Source organism: Cyrtonyx montezumae, unplaced genomic scaffold, assembly GCF_038088225.1.
Source record: "Cyrtonyx montezumae isolate F1298 unplaced genomic scaffold, pur_monq_1.0 scaffold_3, whole genome shotgun sequence".
NCBI classification, from domain to species: domain Eukaryota; kingdom Metazoa; phylum Chordata; class Aves; order Galliformes; family Odontophoridae; genus Cyrtonyx; species Cyrtonyx montezumae.
The window spans coordinates 84,214,095-84,236,694 of record NW_027072034.1 but is presented as its reverse complement, the minus strand read 5'-3'; the positions used below and the strand labels follow the sequence as shown (position 1 = coordinate 84,236,694).

General features: G+C 35.6%; 1 protein-coding gene across 3 annotated transcripts in view; it reads right to left on the bottom strand.

Annotated features, from left to right (window-relative positions):
- Window positions 1-22,600, bottom strand: part of STXBP5L (syntaxin binding protein 5L) — a 185,290-nt gene that overhangs the window by 107,726 nt on the left and 54,964 nt on the right. For all 3 annotated transcript variants that reach the window (XM_065742112.1, XM_065742113.1, XM_065742114.1), the window contains exons 3-4: window positions 7,381-7,462; window positions 5,301-5,401 (exon numbers count right to left, since the gene is read on the bottom strand). In XM_065742112.1, the coding sequence (XP_065598184.1) occupies window positions 5,301-5,401; window positions 7,381-7,462 (183 nt within the window). The remainder of the gene's footprint in view (window positions 1-5,300; window positions 5,402-7,380; window positions 7,463-22,600) is intronic.

Sequence of the window (22,600 nt, the reverse complement as noted above, 5' to 3'; positions counted from 1 at the left end):
AGAAGACTAAGAGGGGATCTGATAAATATTTATAATTATCTAAAGGGAGGTGGAAGGCAAATGGATGAGGCCAGGCTCTTCCCAGTGGTACACATCAATAGGACAAGGAGTAATGGCCTAACATTTGAGCAAAGGAAGTTGCATACTAGCATGCAGAAGAACTTCATTATGGTAAGGGTGATGGAGCACTGCAACAGCTTGCCCAGAGAGGTTGTAGAGTCTCCTGCTATGGAGATATTCAAGACTTGTCTGGATGCCTACTTGTGTGACCCTGCTTAGGCAGGGGGGTTGGACTCAATGATGTCACGCAGTCCCTCCCAATTCCTGCAATTCTGTGACTCTGTGGTATTTAATATCTATTAAAAACTTGGATGTCACATGAATTTTTATTCTACTTTTGAGGAATATCAATCTCCAAAATTTGTTCAATCAAAATTGATGACTACTGTTATAAGCAAGCAAGCCTATATTTTAGCCCCTTTTCTCATTCTTCAGCATAAGAGAAGAAATAATCTTTCAAGTTTAGGCTTCTTCAGTTATGAAAAGTTCGACACTGTGCATCTTCCTCCCATGCAGCAATTCAATAAACAGTTTTTGTGTTATTCCTTGCCATTTATTTTAAGCACATAGTAAATATTTTTCAAGCTCTTACCCTTCAGCCTACATTAATATCAAAAAACAGTTTTTGAACTGCTGAAGTAACTACTCATGACTTGATAAATAGTATGCTGATCTGCAACAGTTTCTCTCTCACAGATAACATCTCAAATTATCACTTAACTGTGATCAACTTCTACATACTAATTTATTAAACTTCCATTACTAAAACAAGCATAAAAATAATAGATTTGAGTTGCGGCATGAACTGCTTCTAACATTCTGCCTAAGTAACTTCTATGATGACCGTAACATAAGGATAATTGCGTGATCAAACAAACAGACCAATTATGGTTATCACGTTTTTCCCACGATGAGGCAAGAGGAAATATCATAACGGTGGTGACAAATTGTTGTAAGACTGGCAAAGACTAGGGATTCATGGAAGATCTTCAATGTCAGTACCTACTTTTGGTTGCTAGAGCAGATTCTGTAACTATTACTTTGTTCTAACAACATACTGAATTACATTCTGAATAAGGGCTATGTATATACAAAGAGTATATTCATAGGAATGTAGGAATATTCTGATGATCTCTTGTACCATACATTTATCTTAAAAACTCGTAACTATAGCCACAGAAGAAAGACCAGATTAAGATGCTTGGAAATGTTAAACCCTGTGTCAAAGCAGTCAGCTTTTCTTGAATTAGGCACAACAATCAATGGCTTGCAAACATCACTGCTTATTGATAGCACTGAGCATCATTCCTTCAGAAGTGACAAGCACTGATGCAGGACCACGTGGTGGACATTTTGTAAAATCTTCAAGTTTGGAAGCAAACATTAATCAACATCATCATGGCTATTTTTGTGGGGTTTTTTTTTTTTTTTTTTTTTTGTCCTCATTCTAGAAAAATTTAAATCCTGTCTGCCTTTTTATGTTGAGACACAACTTGTAGACAGGTTTGTATGGTTAAATATTGCTTTCTGTATAAATTTTCTCATTCTTTTAAACAGCCAAATGCAGCACCACATCATGTAATTAGAATTTTTTGTGTAATTAGAATGTTTGTGTAATAGACTGGCTGTGTAACTTAACTGAATCAATTATCTGTTATCATGTTTGATGACAGATCTCAGATTAATTTGCAGTTATAGAATATTAACCAGGGGGCTTTTCTATAAGAAGAATTAAACTCCTTGAACTGCCAATGGCACAAAATCTAAGTCCCTAACACAAAAGTAAACAGATTCGAATAGTACAGAGACTGCATAGCCCATCATCACTATTAACTCAATGGCTTCCTGCTGTCCTTTGGTTGAGGCAAATAACACAGGATACAAAACCCTGCAAAGATACAGCAAGACTCCAGCTGCTGTCAGAAAAGAATACAGACCAACACAAAAGAAAAGTCATCTGATCCAAAGATATCTGTCTTTTCTCTTTGATTCCAAGCACTGCAGTAATACCCCCTATCATCTCATTCGAATACTGTAAAATCTCAGATAAAGGAGTCAAGATTCTAAATAGCAGTAAGTTAAAGCAGACAGAATTGCTCTAAGTCATCCACTTAAGAAGCTTCTCTTCCTCTGTGATAGCATATGCTTAACACATAGGAGAATATTACAGGCCACAGCCCCAAAGCCAGTCACACAGACTCCTGGTGATTTCCCTTTAGGGAGGCACTCAAGGTATTGTCACAGCATCAGTGCATAGTGCATGAAGACGGATTTAAAGATCCAACAGAACATTTACAGTGTGTTCATAAACAACGAGTACAATGTATAAACTGTATACAGTGTATAAAATGACATAGTGCTGTCAGCTCACTTGTAACACGCCAATCAGCATTGCTGAATATAAAAAAAAGGAAGACTACCCCCAGTAACAACCACAAAATAACTCAGCTAGCTCAGCATCAGAACAACAGGAGATAAACCACGTTTGTAAAGAAAACTAATGTATGAAAGCCTATATGACCTGAAATTCACACTTTATTTTTATTTTAAACTATGACCACTGCAATCTGAGTAGCACGAAGTCCATATACAAACTGTATATTCTCAGCTATTTGCTGAAGCTAGCCTGCTCTGATTATTTAAAACATCTACTGCAGTTTTTGGTTGTTATAGCTCAATCCTAATGTTATCCATCAAGAGTCTTACCTGTGCTTCCTATTTGTGCACAAATCACGTATTATTAATGATATGCTACTGTCAAGCATGTTTTTTAGTAACAGTTTTATCATTATAGTTATTGTACTGGGGCCAAGCACTGAAACACAGCACCTACATTTACTTGAAGGTTCTTCATGCTTCATATTACACTCCAAATACAGCAGGAGAAATATGATAGCCACGTATTTTGATACAAGGCAAAAAAGTATCAAGTGCTAAAAAATTCAGGAGATTAAACTACAGAACAAAAAAAATACAGCACATTCATTTGGCTACAAACTTAAAACAAGAAAAAATAAATAATTATTCTCTCATCAGTATCAGTATGAATCTTACCTCCCTTTAGCCTCCCCTGCAAAGTAGAGGATAAAAAAAAAAAGGTATCTGTTCCAACAGCAAAGAAGATATACATTTTTCTGAGACTGATCTTTGAATTTCCTGAAGAAAATCAATTTTGATCTCTCTGCTTTGTCAGGATCCCAAATTCCCCTTACATCCATTTGCCACAAATTTCTTACCGCTAACAACCATTATTTGCTCTTTCTCTGAGTATCATGTAAGTCATCTCTTCTGTATCTAGTAAAAAAAATATCTTCAGGAAAAAAACAAACATGGGAGCTCTCTTCTGAACTTAACTCCATTAGACACATATACAGAGAAATGCTAAAAATAAATGAGAGGGTTAATGATGGTTTTGGAGTTACTTTCTTTGATACTTGCTTAGAGTCTCATGAGGAATTTGAAAAAGTATTCAAGTGTAGAAAATTGAAAACAAGTTAGATATAAATAAATTTTAAATAACCTATGTCAAAAGAAAATGTAATAAAATAAAAATGAAGCAATTTCACTCTGGAATCAAGTGCAGAAAACTAAAAACTCATAGCTGTATTACAGAGCTATATCCCCAGATCCTTTTAAACCTCATCTCAAAAAATGCCATTATACAATATTTATTTTCATTTAAATTTTTCTAGCATTCCAAATAACTAGCTTCCAAATATTTTGCCCAGCATTATAGGTTGTCATAAACAAAAGAAAATTTAGGTAAATATAATGAGGAAAGTTTTGTTCCTAGCACAGCCCAAATGTGTGTTTCATCAAAGAATTCTGATACAGTTATGATCATGCTAGTCTAAAAACTGACAGGCAAACAGGTGAACAGTCTCCGAATTCTTCTAAGTACTGATACCTTAGGTTGTATGAAAGATTGTTGGCTGGAAAAATCACGGTACACCAGAATACAGCATTAAAACTTATCAACAACTTGTGAATTATTTATGTACCTGGTGAAAGTACCAAGACTGAAATATTTCAACATAATGAAGATGACAACTATAATTCTTCTCATCTTCCTTCATCCAGTTCCAAACCACTTGATAAACTTTTGTGATTATCAACTCTTTGTAATCAGGATACTACATTTTCTTTCTTACCACACACACACAAAATCTGCAATGTAATTACATTAATTCGATGACAATGTGATATATATTTGAATAGAAAACAATAAAGAGTCTCTTTTGATAAGAATTTTCAGATTTGTTGTAGCTAAATCTCCGATGAGACTTTCTTCAGAGTCTTGGTAAAGCCCTGACATTGATATCTTTCATCATTGTGCAAGCAAATGCATAAATACCTAAAAAAGAAGTTGCTGTATCTGAAGAAACACTGAACGTGTATATTTAGAGAACTGCAGTGTCACTTAAACTCCCCCTCAAAATTATATATGCATTATAGCTAAGTTCTCAAACTTGAAAACAAATAGATCCCAAAGATGAAGATTGGAATAACCACTCCCCCTTCCAGAAAAACCCTGCTACATTATCCACTGAACCATGTTCTTCTGAATAGCAACTGAATTTCCTTACAAAAAGACAACTTTTTTTCTTAATATTGATACAAATACGGCATTCTGCCTCCATAATACTGTAATAAGTTTTATTTGAGTGACTAAATATAGATTAAAGTACTCACCTTCTGTTTGTCTGAGTTTGAAAATAACAATCAATCTATTTTCAGCAAAGTTTTTACTATTTGGTATTGTTAAAGCAAAATTTAGAAAAGGAGGCTCTGATTCACTTGACATTTATGTAGTTTCATAAATTCACAACTGGTTTCCACTAAACTTACAGTATTTTATAATATTTTGAAGTAGAGAAAAATTTACAGTCAGTTCAGGTCCTCTGCCTAGTACTGAACAACAGGTCAGCCTCAAAGGATCACAGTGTCTGGTCTTCAAACACAGCAAACATACCAACATTCACACCAGTTCATGTAAACAGAAGGTCAAATGAAAAACATCTGAAAAAAATAGCTCCACTTTATCTAGTTCTGAGAAGGCTGTAGAAAGGGAAAGCAAAGTTTTTGTTCTGTGGAAACAAGGTTCAAACAATGGAAGAAAAAATATTCAAGACATTATACCTTCCTTTAGAAAGACAAGCTATCATATGTATTATTAAAAATCTGGAAAACAGGTGGGGTTTTTTTAGTTTATATTTTTGTTTTGTCTTATGTAGCCTTACCGTTCTCTGTTAAATTTCAGAGAATGTAGGATAGCTGGTCGTTTCTGTCTCAGATTCCACAAATGAAGCGTATCATCTGCACATGCACTGACCAAAGCACCCTAGAGCAGACAAAATATGGCACATGTCACTCTTCTACAGATTCTGTCTTATTCAAGTCATCCTCACTGTTAAAATGATCACTCTGTAGAAAATGGTATAATTTATGAGAAATGCTTGCTTTCTTTTATAAGAATATATTTAAACCAATTTGAATAAATCTAATATTCATACATACATCAGATTATTACAAGATCAGTTAAATTAAAAGTTCATCAATTTAAAATGCAAATTAAAGCTTTTTACCAAAATTATCCATGCAAACTCCCAACGTTTCCACACAAATATAGAGGTTAATGTAAAGGACAGCCAGTACTTATTTTAAAAGGTGAGCATAAATGGTATGACTAAAGAAAAAAGGGATCAATGGATGCACAAATGACAGTGCCAAGCACAGCACAGTAGCCATATCGGGACGACATGAAATTCACAACTGGAACTGTGAAAAGATGCAGGTAAGAGAACATATGGACAGGTATCATGAGGATAGGGCCAAAGAGATGTAGACAAAAGGATGTTGTCTTTGTTACAGATCAAAAATACTCTGCAGTCTGGTTCTGCTTCTGACTCACAAGAAACAGAAAGCAGAGCTTATAAGAAGTCTATCTGCCTGGACAGCTTGAAGAAACTTATTCTTTCTCCTCCATACCACCATTCTCCTCACCATAAAACAGCAATGCCACGTGAAAACATCTGCTGAGGAAGATATCTGCAGCTGCATCAGTGGATTTACTATAGTTACATGTTAAATCAGGTCTGATAGAAAGGCTCAATCTCTACATACTCCTATGGCATAGAACTGGACATTGCTCAAACAGAAGACAGTGGTTTATCCTGGCAAAGGGGGAGGACATGACTGAACAATCAGTTAATGCCAACTATGATGGTCTGATAAGAGATAAAGTTCTCTTCTTGCATCTCAGATTTCCTCCCTAATCCTAGCAACTGTTCTTTTCAATATTGATATATGCAAATGCAATTTATAAAAGTAAGACTTCTCTAATACAACTTAAACCACACTTCGTCATCTCCCAAAAAGTTTGGACCAATGTCAGAAACAGAATCTCTGCCTCAGAAATCAAGATCATCTTACATATTAATATTATAGCTTTTGCTAGTCACAAAAGACCGCCTCATTCAAATCCAGGCTTCTTTATTTCCAATGCTTTTCCAACCTTTTTATAAAAAAAATTATTTCTGAAGTCTCATTTACTACCATCAGAGGTTCCGTTGTTTTTCCAAACAAGCTCAGAAAAAAAGTACTTCTGAGATTTAAAAAATAAACCAACAAAACATCAAAACCCAAACTGTTTAGTTGGGAAGCTCTTCATTAGAAAACTAACGAAAACTGAACTAAGACTATCATACAGTTTTGTCAGGTTATGAGAATCTGAAAACAATCAGCTGAGTAGATTTATAGGCTCAGCAAAGTCTTCTTGCCCACTATCTCCAGAGACCTTTGGCATAGAACAAGCTATAGTCTCCTACTGTTTCTTTATATCATCTGAACCTGACTTTGACAAACCACACAGAAAGGCTAAGCATGTTTGTTTGATTAATGATCCCTGCAATTGCTCTTTTTTACCACATGTAGAAGCATATCCACAACTATTGAGCTTTTAGAAAATTACCATCAATACTTTTCCTCAGAAAAAGTCATTTATTAACTGCTATGTGAAATCGAGCTGTGTAGCGTATTCAGTAATTGAATGGATTTTACATCTACCTGCAAACATTCATGTATTGACTACCTTTTGTTCAGTACTATACTGATGTAAATAAACATTATGGTTTATGTGACATACAGTCACAGGAATAGCCTTCTAAAAGTCTGCTTGATGAGCATCCTTTGGATGTCTGCCACTTATTGTTGGCACAATTTGTCAACGGAAATAGTTCTATCACTCAATTACAATACACCTGTTGTCTAAACATATATAACTAAACATATATATAAGTATTCAAGTAAATATATGCTTACCTCATTGATTAAGAATTGGAGCTGTAGGACTGCAGCACCACTTTCATGTTGGCAGTAGCAATCAACACCAGGCCTACCCAATCTGTTGCCATCAAAGTCAAGGATTCTAACATTTCTGTTATCACCAGAAGAGGGAAAAAAAAGGATCTATCAATTAATCTCTAATTAACCTTTAATTAATTCCAATTCTTCTTGCTTTCTGCAAAATGAAAGAATCAAGCTGACTTCCCACTGCTCTAATTAAAGTACCAACACCATCAGTCTGAAACATGTGCAATTGTGAGTGATTTGCTAGTGCCTGTTTTTTCCTCCGAGAAAAAAATAAAAGTTAAAAAAAAGCATGAATTACAAAACCTTGGCACGATGCCTCTTAAGTTTCTTTTTATACCTAACTGGTTCATATAACATATTAATTTACCAGCTTTTTGTACTTAAGGAAATTTCACACTTGTGTAAAAAGCTCACATGCAACTAATTATTGCTGTTTCATCAACACAGTACAATGCAGTGCCTCACAGAGATAACCAAGTCTAGCTCTGAACTACATGGCCTAGACCAATTCTTAGCCCAAGTGAAACCACAGTGGCAACTTAACTGAATTACTCAGAATTAACACTGATGTTCTGCATTGCAGAAACACCTTAGAAGAATACATCTGTGATATATCTGGATATCTGTTCTCTTTGGATCTTTTCCTCTGAGCACTACATTAAAATCTCCCTGTTAGATTATAGCATTTCCTGTCAGAGTACAATGAGAAATTGCTGTTCCAGAATATTACCAGACAGTAATTAAAACAAAAGAGGAATATAAGACATGATATTATTAACAACATTGTGGTATGAAAAAGGTGAAACATGTTCATATGCATTCATGACAGTAAACATTATGAACTAAGAAAAGAGATTTTTTTTTTACAAGATAAGGCTTATCTTGTTGTATGCCAATGATCTACCAGTTCTGAAGGCAAAGATCAGAATAGAACTATCTTTACTTTCCCTTTCAAAAGTGAAGTACTCTACTTGCAGTAGAGTACTGTGAAATGAGGTGCAAAGAAGCAAAGTCTACCGTTTAGTAAATTTGAGGGCTAAAACTTCAAGATGTCATCTAACTCCTTTTTCAGCTGTCACAGAAGCATTTTAATTGCAGACATTTGACCTGAAGAGACTTAAGTTTTATTCTGTATTTTCTCAAATGGTCTACTAGATAACAGTAGGGAAAAAATAAAATACATGAGGGCTGCTCTAAAGGAATGCCTCCTAATTCAGTATGTTGGCCCATAAAGTTAAAGGTGGATATCGGTGGTATGGAAATCAAGGTTGAACCTTCTTGACAATATTCCATTACTCTTTGTTGCCCTGTGCCAGATGGCAGCAGAGGGGTAGTCTAACAAAATGATGACTGTCATAGAAACACATATGAAGCAGAGGTGTGTCACTGAATTCCTCCATGAGGAAAACTGGCACCCACTGACATTAATCAATGCTTACTGAATGTTTCTGGGGGTGGTGAGGCAGTGGGTGGTGAGGCAGTGGGTGGTGCGTTTCAGCAGTGGTGGTAGTAACAGTGGATCACCTCTACTGGTGCAGATTTTCATGAGTACAGCATGCAGGCTTTTGTATACTGCTGGAGAAAATGCATAACTAATGGTGGTGTGTTGAAAAAAAAGTGTATTCTGTAGCTGAGAATTTGCTCTATCAGGTAGTGTGACTGAGGTCTTTGTCGTAATTTCCACAGACAGTAAGAACAGAGAAAAAAACTAAGTTACTCTATATGCCTCTTATTCTCAAACTGTAGTTCTGAACAAAATCACAACTACTAAAACAACATGAAGCTATCTTTTAAACAACCTATTTTAAATGAACAATAAAGATATATATGGTAGTCTGTTATGCATTCCAAGGGTTGATGGTAATTCCTTGGTCCATTTTGAATTACTTCTCTGTAATACTCATTTTTTATATTCTCTGTAATGGAAGAGGAATTAATGCTACTGCCAAAGCAAACCAGCCAACAGACCAATCATCCAAAAAAGAGAACAAACGATTTCATTGTGGATTTCAAACTTAGAGGAAATTTTCATCCACTGGGAATTGGATCTAGATGATTTCTAAGTCTGTTCCAGCTCAAGCTTTTGCATTGTTCCATGACTTCATCTTAAGCAGCATATGCAATATAAATCTATTACAGTAGGTAATGATTGTCCATATAAAATTATGCTGGTATTGCCCTGATTAAGCAGCTATCACCCTTCAGCATCAGTATTATGCTAAATAAGCTTTCTGGGAAACATTCTAATGAAGCCAATTATTTCATTCAGCAAATCCCAAACAAACAAAGCAATCTCCAATAATTCACATCTATTTGCCTAAGTGTTCATCCTGAAATACTTCACAAATTACTAAAATGAGAGAGAAATTACGCTGTCTGCTTCAGTCTGGCCAATTGCCCTGAAGCAAGGACCGATGCTTACTTAAGCATTACCACTGACTGATGGTGGTTTTCAAACATTCTGGGAGCTGTGCTGAGATCCTTCCAGCAGAAGGAGCTGAAGAGATATTATGAATTGGCACATCTTATTGGAACTTTATCTCATCTTCTGCAAACTTTATGCTCTGCTGCCAAGCATGGAGGAATAAACTGTACCTCACTGAACCTCTTTATGCCAGTGTACTCTACCAGTACATACAGCAGAAGTAGTAACAATGAAGGCTTTGGATTGAATTTATACTTTTATTTTGCCTTTCTTTTTAATAATGACTTAACTAACACAGACTGTAATATTTCTGAGAATTCTGAAAGAGAAGACTAATCTTGATACATTTGAATACCTTAAAGTAGACATCATGAGTATCAAGTACAAAAGCCAGTTACTGGCTCTTCTCTCTTATCAGTATGCTGGATCTCTCAGGGGCCTTTACAGACACACCAGATTATACTAATTTATACATAAAAGGGAAAAAGATGAAAATTGAGTCTGTTGGGACATGCAGTGAAAAAATACAAACAACCACATGCATCAAGTGGAACAGTAACAACACTAACATTTAATCCTGTTCATAAAACCTGAATTTGTGAAACAGGGTATTTTACACTGTATTCACTTGTATGCAACAGTTTTTCAGAGAATGATTCGACATACTATTCATGCTATAAGCATCACATATGAACTCCACCAACCTATGCTGTTTACACTGTTTCAGGTTTCTCCAGTAGCTATATAAAGAAGAGAAGCTGAAGAGTCATCTAAACCTTTTCCCTCACTGGTCAAAGGAGTATTAGTCTGAAATATAAATAATAACAAAAAACCCAACACATTTTCCTAGATTTTAATATTTTTTCCTACTCCCTCAGATAAGAGAGTGCAGATGTGGGGTACAACAGAAGTAGCACTGCTGCCTGAAGGATGCCCTGTCATCTGACTTGCACTGACTTGTACATGTTAAGTTCCTACTCAGAATGCAACACTCTAAGAGCAGATGCTTGTGGGCTGGTGATACACTATTACATAAACCAACTGTAAAATTGGTTTAGCATGTTATTTGAATATAGGGCAGTATATTTTTTTTGCAGGAAAACTGCTGCTGACTTTAGTGATTTATCAGGTTAAAAAGCCACAAAGCATTCAACTAAATAGCTAGCGAATAAAATAACTCTCATGATTCCATCATATCACTAACTAGCTAAAACAGCCAGTAGGCTAGTCAGTTGTATCTGTCAAAATATAAAATGATGAAAGATTCTGTCAAAATTTAACAATTATAAAAACAAACTTTGATGTTAAGGCAAGATGATCATCTAGAATTGCATCTCTGGACATAGTCATAAGCAGTTCCTGGAATATTTAGTCTTCCTGTCCCTTCCTGGAATCCTATTAAGTCTCAGATAAACTTATTCTCTATATACTAATGATAGTGCATTTTATGGTAGTAATAAATGCCACAGCCCTAAGTTCTTGTACTTCAAATGGGCTTCCAGATATAAATATTTCTTTTTATGAGACACTGTATCTTTATTTAAACATTTCAAACAGCAGAGAATACATGATTTCTGGACTGCACTGCTCCAGTCTTCTGTTATCCTCACTATTAAGAATGTCAAGCTATATATAGCACACATATACACGTAAATTCAGTTTCAAGTTTTTGGATTACATTTTGCCATTCAATGCTAAATTAAATGACTTTCTATTAGCAGAAGTTTCCTGCTGTAGTTGCTTTGAAACCATGATCAGGTTACATCTTACCCATCTCCTGCATCAATACAAACACAAAACTCTAAGCTACCTTGTTACCATGTCACCCAGTAGTTTTTCTAGATCTTGAATAGTTCTGATTTTTTTCCCTGCATGCTTTATAACTTTTCTAATCTTTTTTTAAGGTATGGAAAATACAGCCACACAATCTTGGGACTGTCTGCTTTCATACAATACAAAGCACACAGTGTTTTATTGTTTCTTAATTATTTTTTTTTAAAGGATCTCTGGGTGACAACTCACAATTAATTACCTTAGCAAACTGGGCAATCACATTTCATAATTTTTAAGAATTCTGAATTTCTTTAAAAATAATGCATCCCTCACAATCCTCATACTATTAACAACATGTTAATGAGCTCAGTGAGTAAATTCAAAATGATCTGAAACCAAATCATAGCCATATGACCTTCTGTGTGCTGTGGATTCACTGGAAACTGCTTAATCAAGCAGTAACTCTCAATTGTTTTTCTCTTATTTGTTTTAAATATAGAAGTATTCAGTTTTACAATTCTTGAGTTCATCAAGCTGTTCAAATAAGAAGCTTTTTTTCTTCTCTGCTAAGAAAAGGTGAATTACCTGCTATGATTGGCTGCTCTCTAGCATTGCTAAATACGGTATATTTCATACATATAGACAAACATTTTGGTACCCAGTAAGCATAAGGTTTTGGTCTAAAATTACCTCTGCCTTGTTTATTTTTCTTGACATAGATTTCTTCATTCATGCATACAAATTACAGCAAGCACAGGAACATCTGAACATCAGTTACAACATACAAGGGCCTAAAGGATTTGCTTCCGGCAACTTTGATTTCTTCCAGGTTAAATCACTTACAGATAGACAGTATTTAATGCAGTTGGATAGCTGGATGAATGCTGTGAAAAATGCCAGTGACCATTAATACAAGTTGGATGCAAATTTACATCAACACTTCTCAATTTTTATTCCTATCAACTTAGAGGCTGTTTTATTTCTCAAAATAACTGCAGATACAAAAAGCACTACCAGCATTCACAGGGCTATATGCTTTACAAGACTATGTCAAAATATCTTTGTTGTTTTAGGAATCATGTGTTCCAGAAATGAAAAACAGATAAAATCACTATGGGATTGACTCCAATCAATCTTAGACCTCAAAGAGCAAACTGTGAAAAACAGATATTCTGAGGCAATGACTTAAGCAACATTTTTCAAATAGCGTGAAAGGGAATGATTTCATACAAGCTATTGGTGTGAAATCAGCTAGCCCAAAATTCATCTCCAAAAAGGAGCCATTTAGCTGCTAGCCTGTAAAAGCAGCATGTTGCTAGGCAGCCACTTTGAAAGCTCAATATTTTGAGGTTGTACTTCTTGTGGCAGTAACAAATACTATTAAGAGTTTGCATTTACAGAGGGCTCCCTTTTTTTCCAGGCAGCTCACTAACAGATTAAAACAAGAAAGGCAATAACAAGTGACAATGGAAATCTGTTGATGTGAGTGAACAGTGTATTTATATACTCATAAGGGTCATTGTTGTTGAGAAATTCATAAAGCTGGTTTATAAACACTCCTGGTTGAAAGCTACAGATTGAGTGAACACACTGGAAAAGATTAACTCTGCTTCTAACGTACGTTGAAGGTTATGAAAACCTAAACTGAGCTACAAATGAAGGCCGTATATATTTTGGAAAAGCAAATAACTTTAACATAACTAAGTGCCCACACAACACCATATAGAGACAGAGATAAGAAGAAAAATGATATTAAAACTAAATATTATCCCGTTTTTTTGCCTTGCAGAGGGGACTGTAAAATATACAGTACACAGACCATCTATGCACACAGATGGAAGCATAACGTTCTCTTACAACAGAAAGCAGACAGGTAGCTTTTATTTAGCCATTTTTAATTTCCATTTGCACAGCCTTCAGACATTAATATTTAACACAGAATTTGCTACATATATATCCATATACCCAGCACCTAACACTGCACATATGGATTACAGCATGTGCAGTTACTGATAAAAGTACAACTACCTGCAACTATTTTATACTGAAAAAATATTGAACTTAAAAGGCAAGCGTGACCATTCTGTTGGTATTTGTTTATCCCTTTGGATGTCAGTATATTTGAGCACATTTGTTGATGATAGGCTTAGAGGAGGTTTTAGGAATTTTTTTTTTTTGTGCTCTTCAAGCAAAAAGTGGAAGACTTTTTATAAGTTACTTCATTTTCATTTCAATTAAAGAATTCTTATTTTCTTTCAGCACATATTTCTTTAAGTGGTTGTTGAATTTTTAGCATTTTATAAGTGATCACCAGGTGATGATTTTTCTCCATAGCTGCCAGTTACAAAGAATAACTGATAAGAACAGAAGACAAGATGAAAAGCAATCACCTAATAAGATTTTCTAAAAAAGGTCAAAAGACCTGTCAAACTAAATGCTTCTAAAAATAGAGAGCTATTTTTCCAAATATTAATTCCTTCTGCAGTTGCTATGAGAAAGTTACATAACTAAAATGATATATTAAACCATTATTAATCCATGGCAGGAATGTGCTTGAGAATACACATGGCACCCCTTCTTTTAAACAGACAGCAACTAGCCATTACTGGAACCCTTTGAAACAAGATTGAGTATTATCCACAAGCCCTGGACTTCAAATATGGCCAATCCTGTTGGAGATGAAAACAGATGATTAAATAACATTCCCTCTTATCTGACAGTGTCATTATATACTTAGCTACTACAGATAAGGGGAAGAAAAGCTTCTTTGTCCAGTGTTTTCAGGATATCTAAAGGTTTTCCTGTTTACTTCTGAGCAATTATTCATATCAGGTACTTCACTCAATCTCAGTTTGGTATGTCATTAGCAACTAAGGAGTTCAAGGATTTTTAGGATGACCTCTTCTGTCCACACTTAGCATACGGCTGTCTATCCCAGTTTGGCCTAAGTATAGCCACTAAAATGAGCCATTTTTGTACTCTCAAGCATCAGTCCTGCAGTAAGAATTTCTTGGTTTTTACTTCTACCAGGTGATAAGATTCTCCCCTGAACCTAGTTTGCTTAGGCTGGTCAACAAATCAATAGAATTGAAACAAAGAATGGAAAATGTCTACTGAAAAGGTGAAAGAAGTATCTGAAATTATGAGTATCATAACAATAAGGAAGCACTTTAAGCACAAAATAAAGGCTTTCCACAATTAACCTTATGAAATTATGAAATAATTTTGTAACTTAACAGGAAAGTGCACACAGCTTGTTAGTCAGGATATCGACAATTCCACAAATTCATCATCTGCTTCAGTTTTTTTTATTATCTGTTAAGTACTAAATTCATAGATTCATAGATACATTAGGTTGGTAAGGACCTACAAGATCATATAGTCCAACCATCCTCCTGTCACCATCCCTACCCACTGAACTACTAAATCAAATCCCTTAGCACCTCATCTAAATGCTTCTTGAACAGCACTAGGGATGGTATCCTAGGAGGACCCTGGATACAATACAAAGAATACTTCACATTTGACTTATTAAAAGCAGGTTTAGTTTGTTAAAATATGCAGTAATTTCATTTCTGTCCAGAAAAATTGATGAGTAATACTTCCAAACATATCAGTTAACCTATATTAACACAATTTTTTAAAAAATCAGTATTTTTGACATTTAAAAATGGAGCATGTTAATCTAGAATTTCATTTCTTAAGAAAAAACATAGAACAAAGGAACTCTGAATTGCTATCAGTAACAGAAAAAAAACCTGCCAATAAAGATACTTATGCCCAAATAAACAGGATTTTTAAAAAAGTTGTAATTTAAGACAATTATTTAGAGTTTGACAAAATTTCACTAAAATATAGGTGAATATTTTTTAATATTCAGTTCAGTACTGTAATACTATAAATGTACATACCTTAAAAGCCTTCATATCAGACAGTCAACTTTTTTTTTTAATTCTCAGCAACAAATTTTATGGTATTCCTATTCATCTCATGCAAGATATAAACATTGCCTATATTTCATCACTTTAATAATCCTCTTATGAGCCAAAAACTGTTCTATCAAATTTTGAAATAAAGTTCACCTCAGACAGCAGTTAATCACCACTTTCATTTAAATTGCATTAAATGCATAACTTGCAGCTGATTAAGTTGTATTTTATGAAGTCCTTTTGTTGTAAATGGGCATGAACTATGATTTTAATACTTAAACCAAGCACTTTATGCAAACTATGTAAGTTTGATACCAGCTGTACTGAGCATTTATGTTTTTATTTGCATTTAAAATTCATACACACATTATTTAACATGGGTTAAAAATTAGTAAGGATTTGAAAGCAGAGTTGGTGAATACAGAATAACTTCCAAAAAGTGCTAGCATTTTTGAAGACAAGACTGTTCACTCCCAGAAACAGAACAGATGTAGCAGATATCTTCTCGGATCCTGTTTTTTCCATGCCATTTACTAAAAATCAGCATGTTTCAGTGAAGCAAAACACCTTTTTCAGAACCTGCCATACAATATTAGTTTCATAATAACCCAATTCTAGATCTTGTTGGATGAAAATCAAGAGATGTTGGCAATTGAAATTAAAAAGACTGAGATCTTTGCCTCTTTCTAAGGATTATGCTTTGTAGAATCTGAGCTAACCAAAACACTGCCACAGTTGAAGCACAGTTTTCATGCTGAGGACATGCTAGGTAACAGACAGCAAGATGGTGCTTCCAATAACCCAAATCCCTCTCTACGGGATGAAGAGACAGTGGAGAATCTTAAGAGGCTGGTGTGCTACCAATCCAGGTTTGCTTTATGACTGCTGTAATCTGTGTCAAGATCTACAATTGTTATGATCTACTTCAGATAGCTGCAGGTATGGCATAACACAACATGAACCACAAAGTTTTCTTCATAGAATCATAGAATATCCTATGTATAAAAAGAACCTCAAAGTTCATCTAGCTTCAACCACCCTGTTGTAGGCAGGGTCACCAATCAGTAGACCAGGCAGTCCAGAGCCACATCCAGACTTTCCTTGAACATCTCCAGGGATGGGGCATCCACAACCTTTCTGGGCAACCTGTTCCAGTGCATCACCACCCTCTGAATGAAAAGCTTCCTCCTAACATCTAAGCTAAATCTGCTGTTTTAGTTTAAAACCATTCCCTCTTTTCCTATCACCGTCAACCCACGTAAACAGAACATTCTTCAGGGAGAGTCATTTATTTTAGATCTCATTTGGACTGTAAAAAAGCTCTATAACATGTAGGAAATGGAGAAAAGAAATCTGGATCAAAACAGGGAGTAATCCAACTTGACAGTGTATACATACATAAATTGTGTGAGCTTCTTCCCATACTGAGTTTCTGAAGTTTGAAATACTGTATAGACAAGTTTTAGTACATAAACTATAGGTATAACTAGAGAGGATGAGTGCTTGACTAGTTGAAGTCTTTGGCCCTCCACTAATGTGAAAATTAGAACAGAAATCTTCAAGAGGTTTAACAAGGAGATGCACTGTTAGCTTTCATTTTATTAAACCTGAACATTCATTACTGAATGAACAAGAAGTTTCATTCAGACAAGAAGTCGTATCTGTTCCACACCATCCTACAAATACTTAATGTAACAACCGCTCTCTTTTTCCTCTAATGTTTTCAAGTCCTGAAAGCAAATTGAAATAAGGAAAATCTCTGTACAGACACTGCTTGTGCATCTCTACATTCCTGATTTAGTTTTCATCTTAACAAACCTACTAGTCTAAACAGGAAAAAGACTTTTTATTTTTCCCACCACTACTGTTTCAAATCCAGCATGCATCCATCATTTATATTAATTTCAAGGTAGATAAAATTAACACAAAAAGTTATATTACAGGGCAAAGTCTAAGGAAAAAAAGGTATTCACCTCCATTTGATTTCAACAAGTATGAGCGACACTTTGCTTAGAAGGATAATACTAAGGTGATTCTGTAAATGGACTGCCCACTGTCACTCTTCCTCTTCTTAGACTTCCCATAACTTCTCAATACAAGCAGAAGATTTTGAATACTGACGCTCAACAGTATATCAGCATATCAAAATAATATATATTTTTTTATATATAAAACAACATACAAGCATTATATATTCATTAGAGAAGTCTTTGTGGGCCATGATTCCAATGTATTTGTGAGATCAGTTTAAAAAAAAAAAGTGAACCAGAAGCTGAAAAATAAAAAAACCCAAGCTCACTCACATACACGCAAACACAGATGAAAATAACGTGGCTGCTTTTTTGTTTTTTCTTTTTTGGAGGGGGGGGTGGGGGAAGGGTGGTATCTAAAGATTGTAAGATAGTAAGTCAAAATATCTGTGTTTGCAAGCGGAAGAAAACGGGGAATTTCTACCAGAATGTCACTGACACAACAAAGAACAATACAAAATTTTTTGCTGCAATATGTATTTAAAAATTAAGAAAAATAAAAAAATTTATGACATAAGCCTGACAAATGCAGGGGAAAAAAAAAAAGAAAAATCCTAGTCCTCTTCAACACAGACTTTGTTCATCTTGTAATTTTTGCACTTTGAAAGAACTCAGAATCTTCAAAGACAAGGTAAAGAGTTTCAGAGGTTATGTTTGTGCAGGGAAATGCCAATGCCTATATAGATAAAAATGGAGCTATAATAGAAGGACTACTGGGAACGACATGTATTAAAACAAGTACTGTCAAAATATACTCACAGCTACCAACAATGCTCAGGGATTTTCTTGTCCAAATTTGCAGGCAGGTTTCTCTGAAACACAAGGAATACTCATACCCTAGTATGTGATAAGTCACAGCTTTAATAAAGTAACATTGTTGAAATATTTTACATTAGGGCACTGAATTTTTTACCATGACAAGTTGACCTGATTTTTAAGTAAACTGAATGAGATTAAAGGCCTCAGAAGGGGGTGATGTCAGACTGACCATGTCCAAATACAAACATTTACACTTACTGCATCTGCACTCTTCTTTTTGCCAAAGACAGGCATCAGATTTGAAAGTGATAGGTGTCTACAACAGCTGCTTTCCTGCATGATAAGCTATGATTACAAAGCATATTAATAGTCAACATCTGCATTCATTTTTCCCACGAGTATAAAAACCTCTGCCTTTGTACTCCATACCGAAACATTTTTTCCTAAATTCAGATTTGCCAATGATATTAGATATTAATCAAACATTAATTCTCCAGATTAGACTTTTGCTACCCAACTCAGTGCCCCATATTTCCTGTAGTACGATTTTAATTTTGTTTTAAAATAATCAACAGTAGAGAAGGAGCTGTAACTCTAGCCTAAACATGTCACATGCTGACATGTCAAAAAAGATAACTCCAAATTTACCATATCAAAGCTTTTCCTGGAACTGAAATTTGCATTCCCCTGACTACAAAGAGTTACACAGCAAACTCCTATGATCTGATACTAAAAAAGAATCATTACTTTAAGATGAGCACAGCGAAGTAGATTTTAAATTCAGTTCACAAAAATATTTACACTCTAATCTTCAGCGTTCATATTCATTACACAATAATAATATGACAGATTTATTGTTAATAGCATTGTAAAAATCACAGTGATAGAATCAGAAGTGGACATAGAAAACCCACAATAATATATTTAATAATATATATAAAATAGCAGTTACAATCTCTGAATTCTTGATCTACCAAGTAACTCAAATATGTGCTATAGATGACATACATTTGTTTCACAAGTCAGTATAAGTTAAAGTCCCAAAATTAAAAAAAAGATAAAAACAACAAAACTGTTGTTTAGCTTACTCTAAACAACAGAAAAGGTTGTCTACCAGCTTCAGAAGGATTCACTTTTGCAACATCAATCCACAGCAAGTTACAATCAAGTTACAAGTCAAGCTATTCTCTTCTGTATTTACGACGGTGAACACTTCTGCTTTTCTTTGATTTCTACATACAGTCTACCTGCTGAGTATAATTACTACACTCATCTTGCAACATCTGGAAAGTACAAAGACTTCTGCTCATTAGAACCGTAGAATAATAGAATATATCAAGTCACCAGAGAGCAGGCATTGCCCCTCAAGATGTTCCCCATCATGAGGAAGCTGTAGACCATGATGAGATTTCCCCTGTATCTTCTCTTCTCCAGGCTGAACAAACCATGTGACCTCAGCCACTCCTCATACACCTTTCCCTCTAAATTATTCACCATCTTTGCAGTTGCCAGACTGATGTAACTTCATTTATTATAACCCTTTGTGTACAAGCCATCTACCAGCTGCTAACCCACTGCATTACATTTTTGTCTAGTTGTATGCTGGACATTTTGTCTCTAAGGACACTGTGAGAAACAGTATCAAAAGTTTTACTGAAATCCAAAAAGATAAATGGTTTCCATTGGTCAGCATAATGGCTGACCTTATCACAAAAAGAAATCAAGTTAGTTAAGCAGGACCCTCCTCTTATGAACTCATACTGCCTGTGACCAATGAACGCACTGTCCTTCAAGTGTTTTTCCACTAACTCCCAGCATAATTTTATCCATAATTTTACCAGGCACTGAAGTGAAATTGACAGGCCTGTGATTATCAGGTTCTTTTTTCTTGGCCTTCCTAAAAACTGGAACAATATTTGCCACATTCCTGTCAACTGAGACCTCTCCAGATTCCCAAGACCCTTGAAAAATAATTGAGAGATGCCTCACAATGATATTGTCCATCACTCTGAGTACCCTGAGATGAATTCCATCAGAACCCATTGACTTATATGCATCCAGGTGGAGGACTAAACATACACATGGCACATCATTTACATGTTTTATTTATTTGCTAATTGATAGGATCTAGAAATAAAAATGAGTTGAGAATTTAATTCATAAATCTCCTATTCCCTTCCATACTGGATATTCTACTTCACTATTACTACCATCTATAGTAACTGAACAAGGAAAACAGCTTTTGATACCTAGAAGTACAGCAGGAAAGGTTTTTGTTATTATCCCTTTGGTTAATTATTTTGGGGTGGTGGGGTGATATTTTTAAGTAATACAGGCAATACCTTAAACTTTCTTTACTTCAAGATATTCACACCTGTAGATGACCAGGACATTATCTATCATGCTTTACCTATATCTGTGAATCATAGAATCACCTAAGTTGGAAAAGACCTACAAGATCATCCATCTCAACTGTCCACCTACTATCGATAGTTCTCACTAAATCATGTCACCCAACGTAACACCATATGTTCCTTGAACACCTCCAAGGTTGGTGACTCCACCCCCTCCCTGGGTAGCCCATTTCAGCACCTGACAGCTCCTTAGAAGTATTTCCTAACATCCAGACTGAATTTCCCCAGTACAACTTAAGACCTCTCTCTTTCATCCTATCACTAGTTACATGAGAGAAAAGACCAACTCCGAGTTCACTACAACCTTCAAGTAGTTACAGAGAGCAAAAAGGTCTCCTCTGAACTTCCTCTTCTCCAAAGCAAACAATCCCAGCTCAATCAGCTGTTCCTCAGGTCCCGTGCTCCAGACCCCTCACCAGCTTCATTGCCCTTCTCTGGACAAGCCCCAGGGCCTTGATGTCTTTCTTGCATTTAAGGGCCCAAAACCAAACACAGTACTCGAGGTGCAGCCTCACCAGTGTTGAGTATAGAGGGACACTTACTTCCCGGCCCCGGCTAGCAACATTTTCTCATACAAGCCAGGATGCCATTGGCCCTCTTGGCTACCTGGGCACTCTGCTGGCTCATGTTCAGCCAAGCATCAATCAATATCCCCAGGTCTGTTTACAGTCTACCAGCCGCTCTCTCCCAAGTCTGTAACATTGTTGGGGGTTGTTGTGGCCAAAATGCACGACTCAGCACTTTTTTTTTGAACCTCATCCCATTGACCTTGGCCCAGCTATCCAGCCTGCCCAGATCCTTCTGTAGGGCCTCACTACCCCCAGGCAGATTGACACTTCTAGCCAATTTGGTGTCATCTGCAGACTTACTGAGGGTGCACTCAATGCCCTCATTCAGGTCATCAATAAAGATACCGAAAAGGGCAGGTCCCAGTACCACCCCCTGGGGACCACCACTCATGACTGGTCACCAGCTGGATTTAACTCCATTCACCAGTGTGAGTCTCAGACAATTATGACAGCTTCAATGCCCTCTATAGTAATAGACAATCTTTGCATACTCCCACATTTGTCCTACAGTGATATCTCCAACAACAACCTTCCTCCAGTACCATGCAGATGACGCAGTTGAACACTAGTTTCACTGCTCCACAGTCAGTCTGAGAGAAGAAACTCATTAAAAGGAGGAAACAGTAAAGAGTTAAGCAGTTGAAGCCATCTACTATCAAAAACCTGGTAGAAATACAGATGGTAAAGTATAAATAAAAGCAGTTCCTGCTTTAAGCCTTGTTTGAGTCAGATATAAATTTCAAACTCTACATCAAGTGTTTTGTATGCCAAAGTGCCCTGTGTTAATTCAGGTATGTTTTTACTTTTTTTCTGTGAGACAGACTATTGAACTTAAAGATTTGCACTTCGCTTACCAGGAGTTTCTCACTTTCTCTAGTGCTGAAATCACTGTACAATATATTGCATTATTACAAAAGGTAGAAGCAGAGGAATATTGGTTGTCCAATGTTACGAAAGAAACACTATCATTAGTTCTTTGCTGTTTGCTTTTTTTGTTGGAAAATGCAAGTATCATAAAAATATGACTTTTGTCTCTACAGTAATAGAAAGGTACAATCCCTCTTCTCTTTCTGCTAACTCTTTAAGTATTAAGATGTAAATTAAGCAGAAGTATGAAGCCCTAGAAGTGTTTCAGGTCTAATTATTATTATAGCATTTCAAAATGAAAGTAAATCTCTGTAATATTGCTCTCTTCAATGAAGTCTGTAGCACTATCTTCATTAAGGCCCTCTCACCCCAGATGTATATGAAATTCCAGGCAGGGATGAAA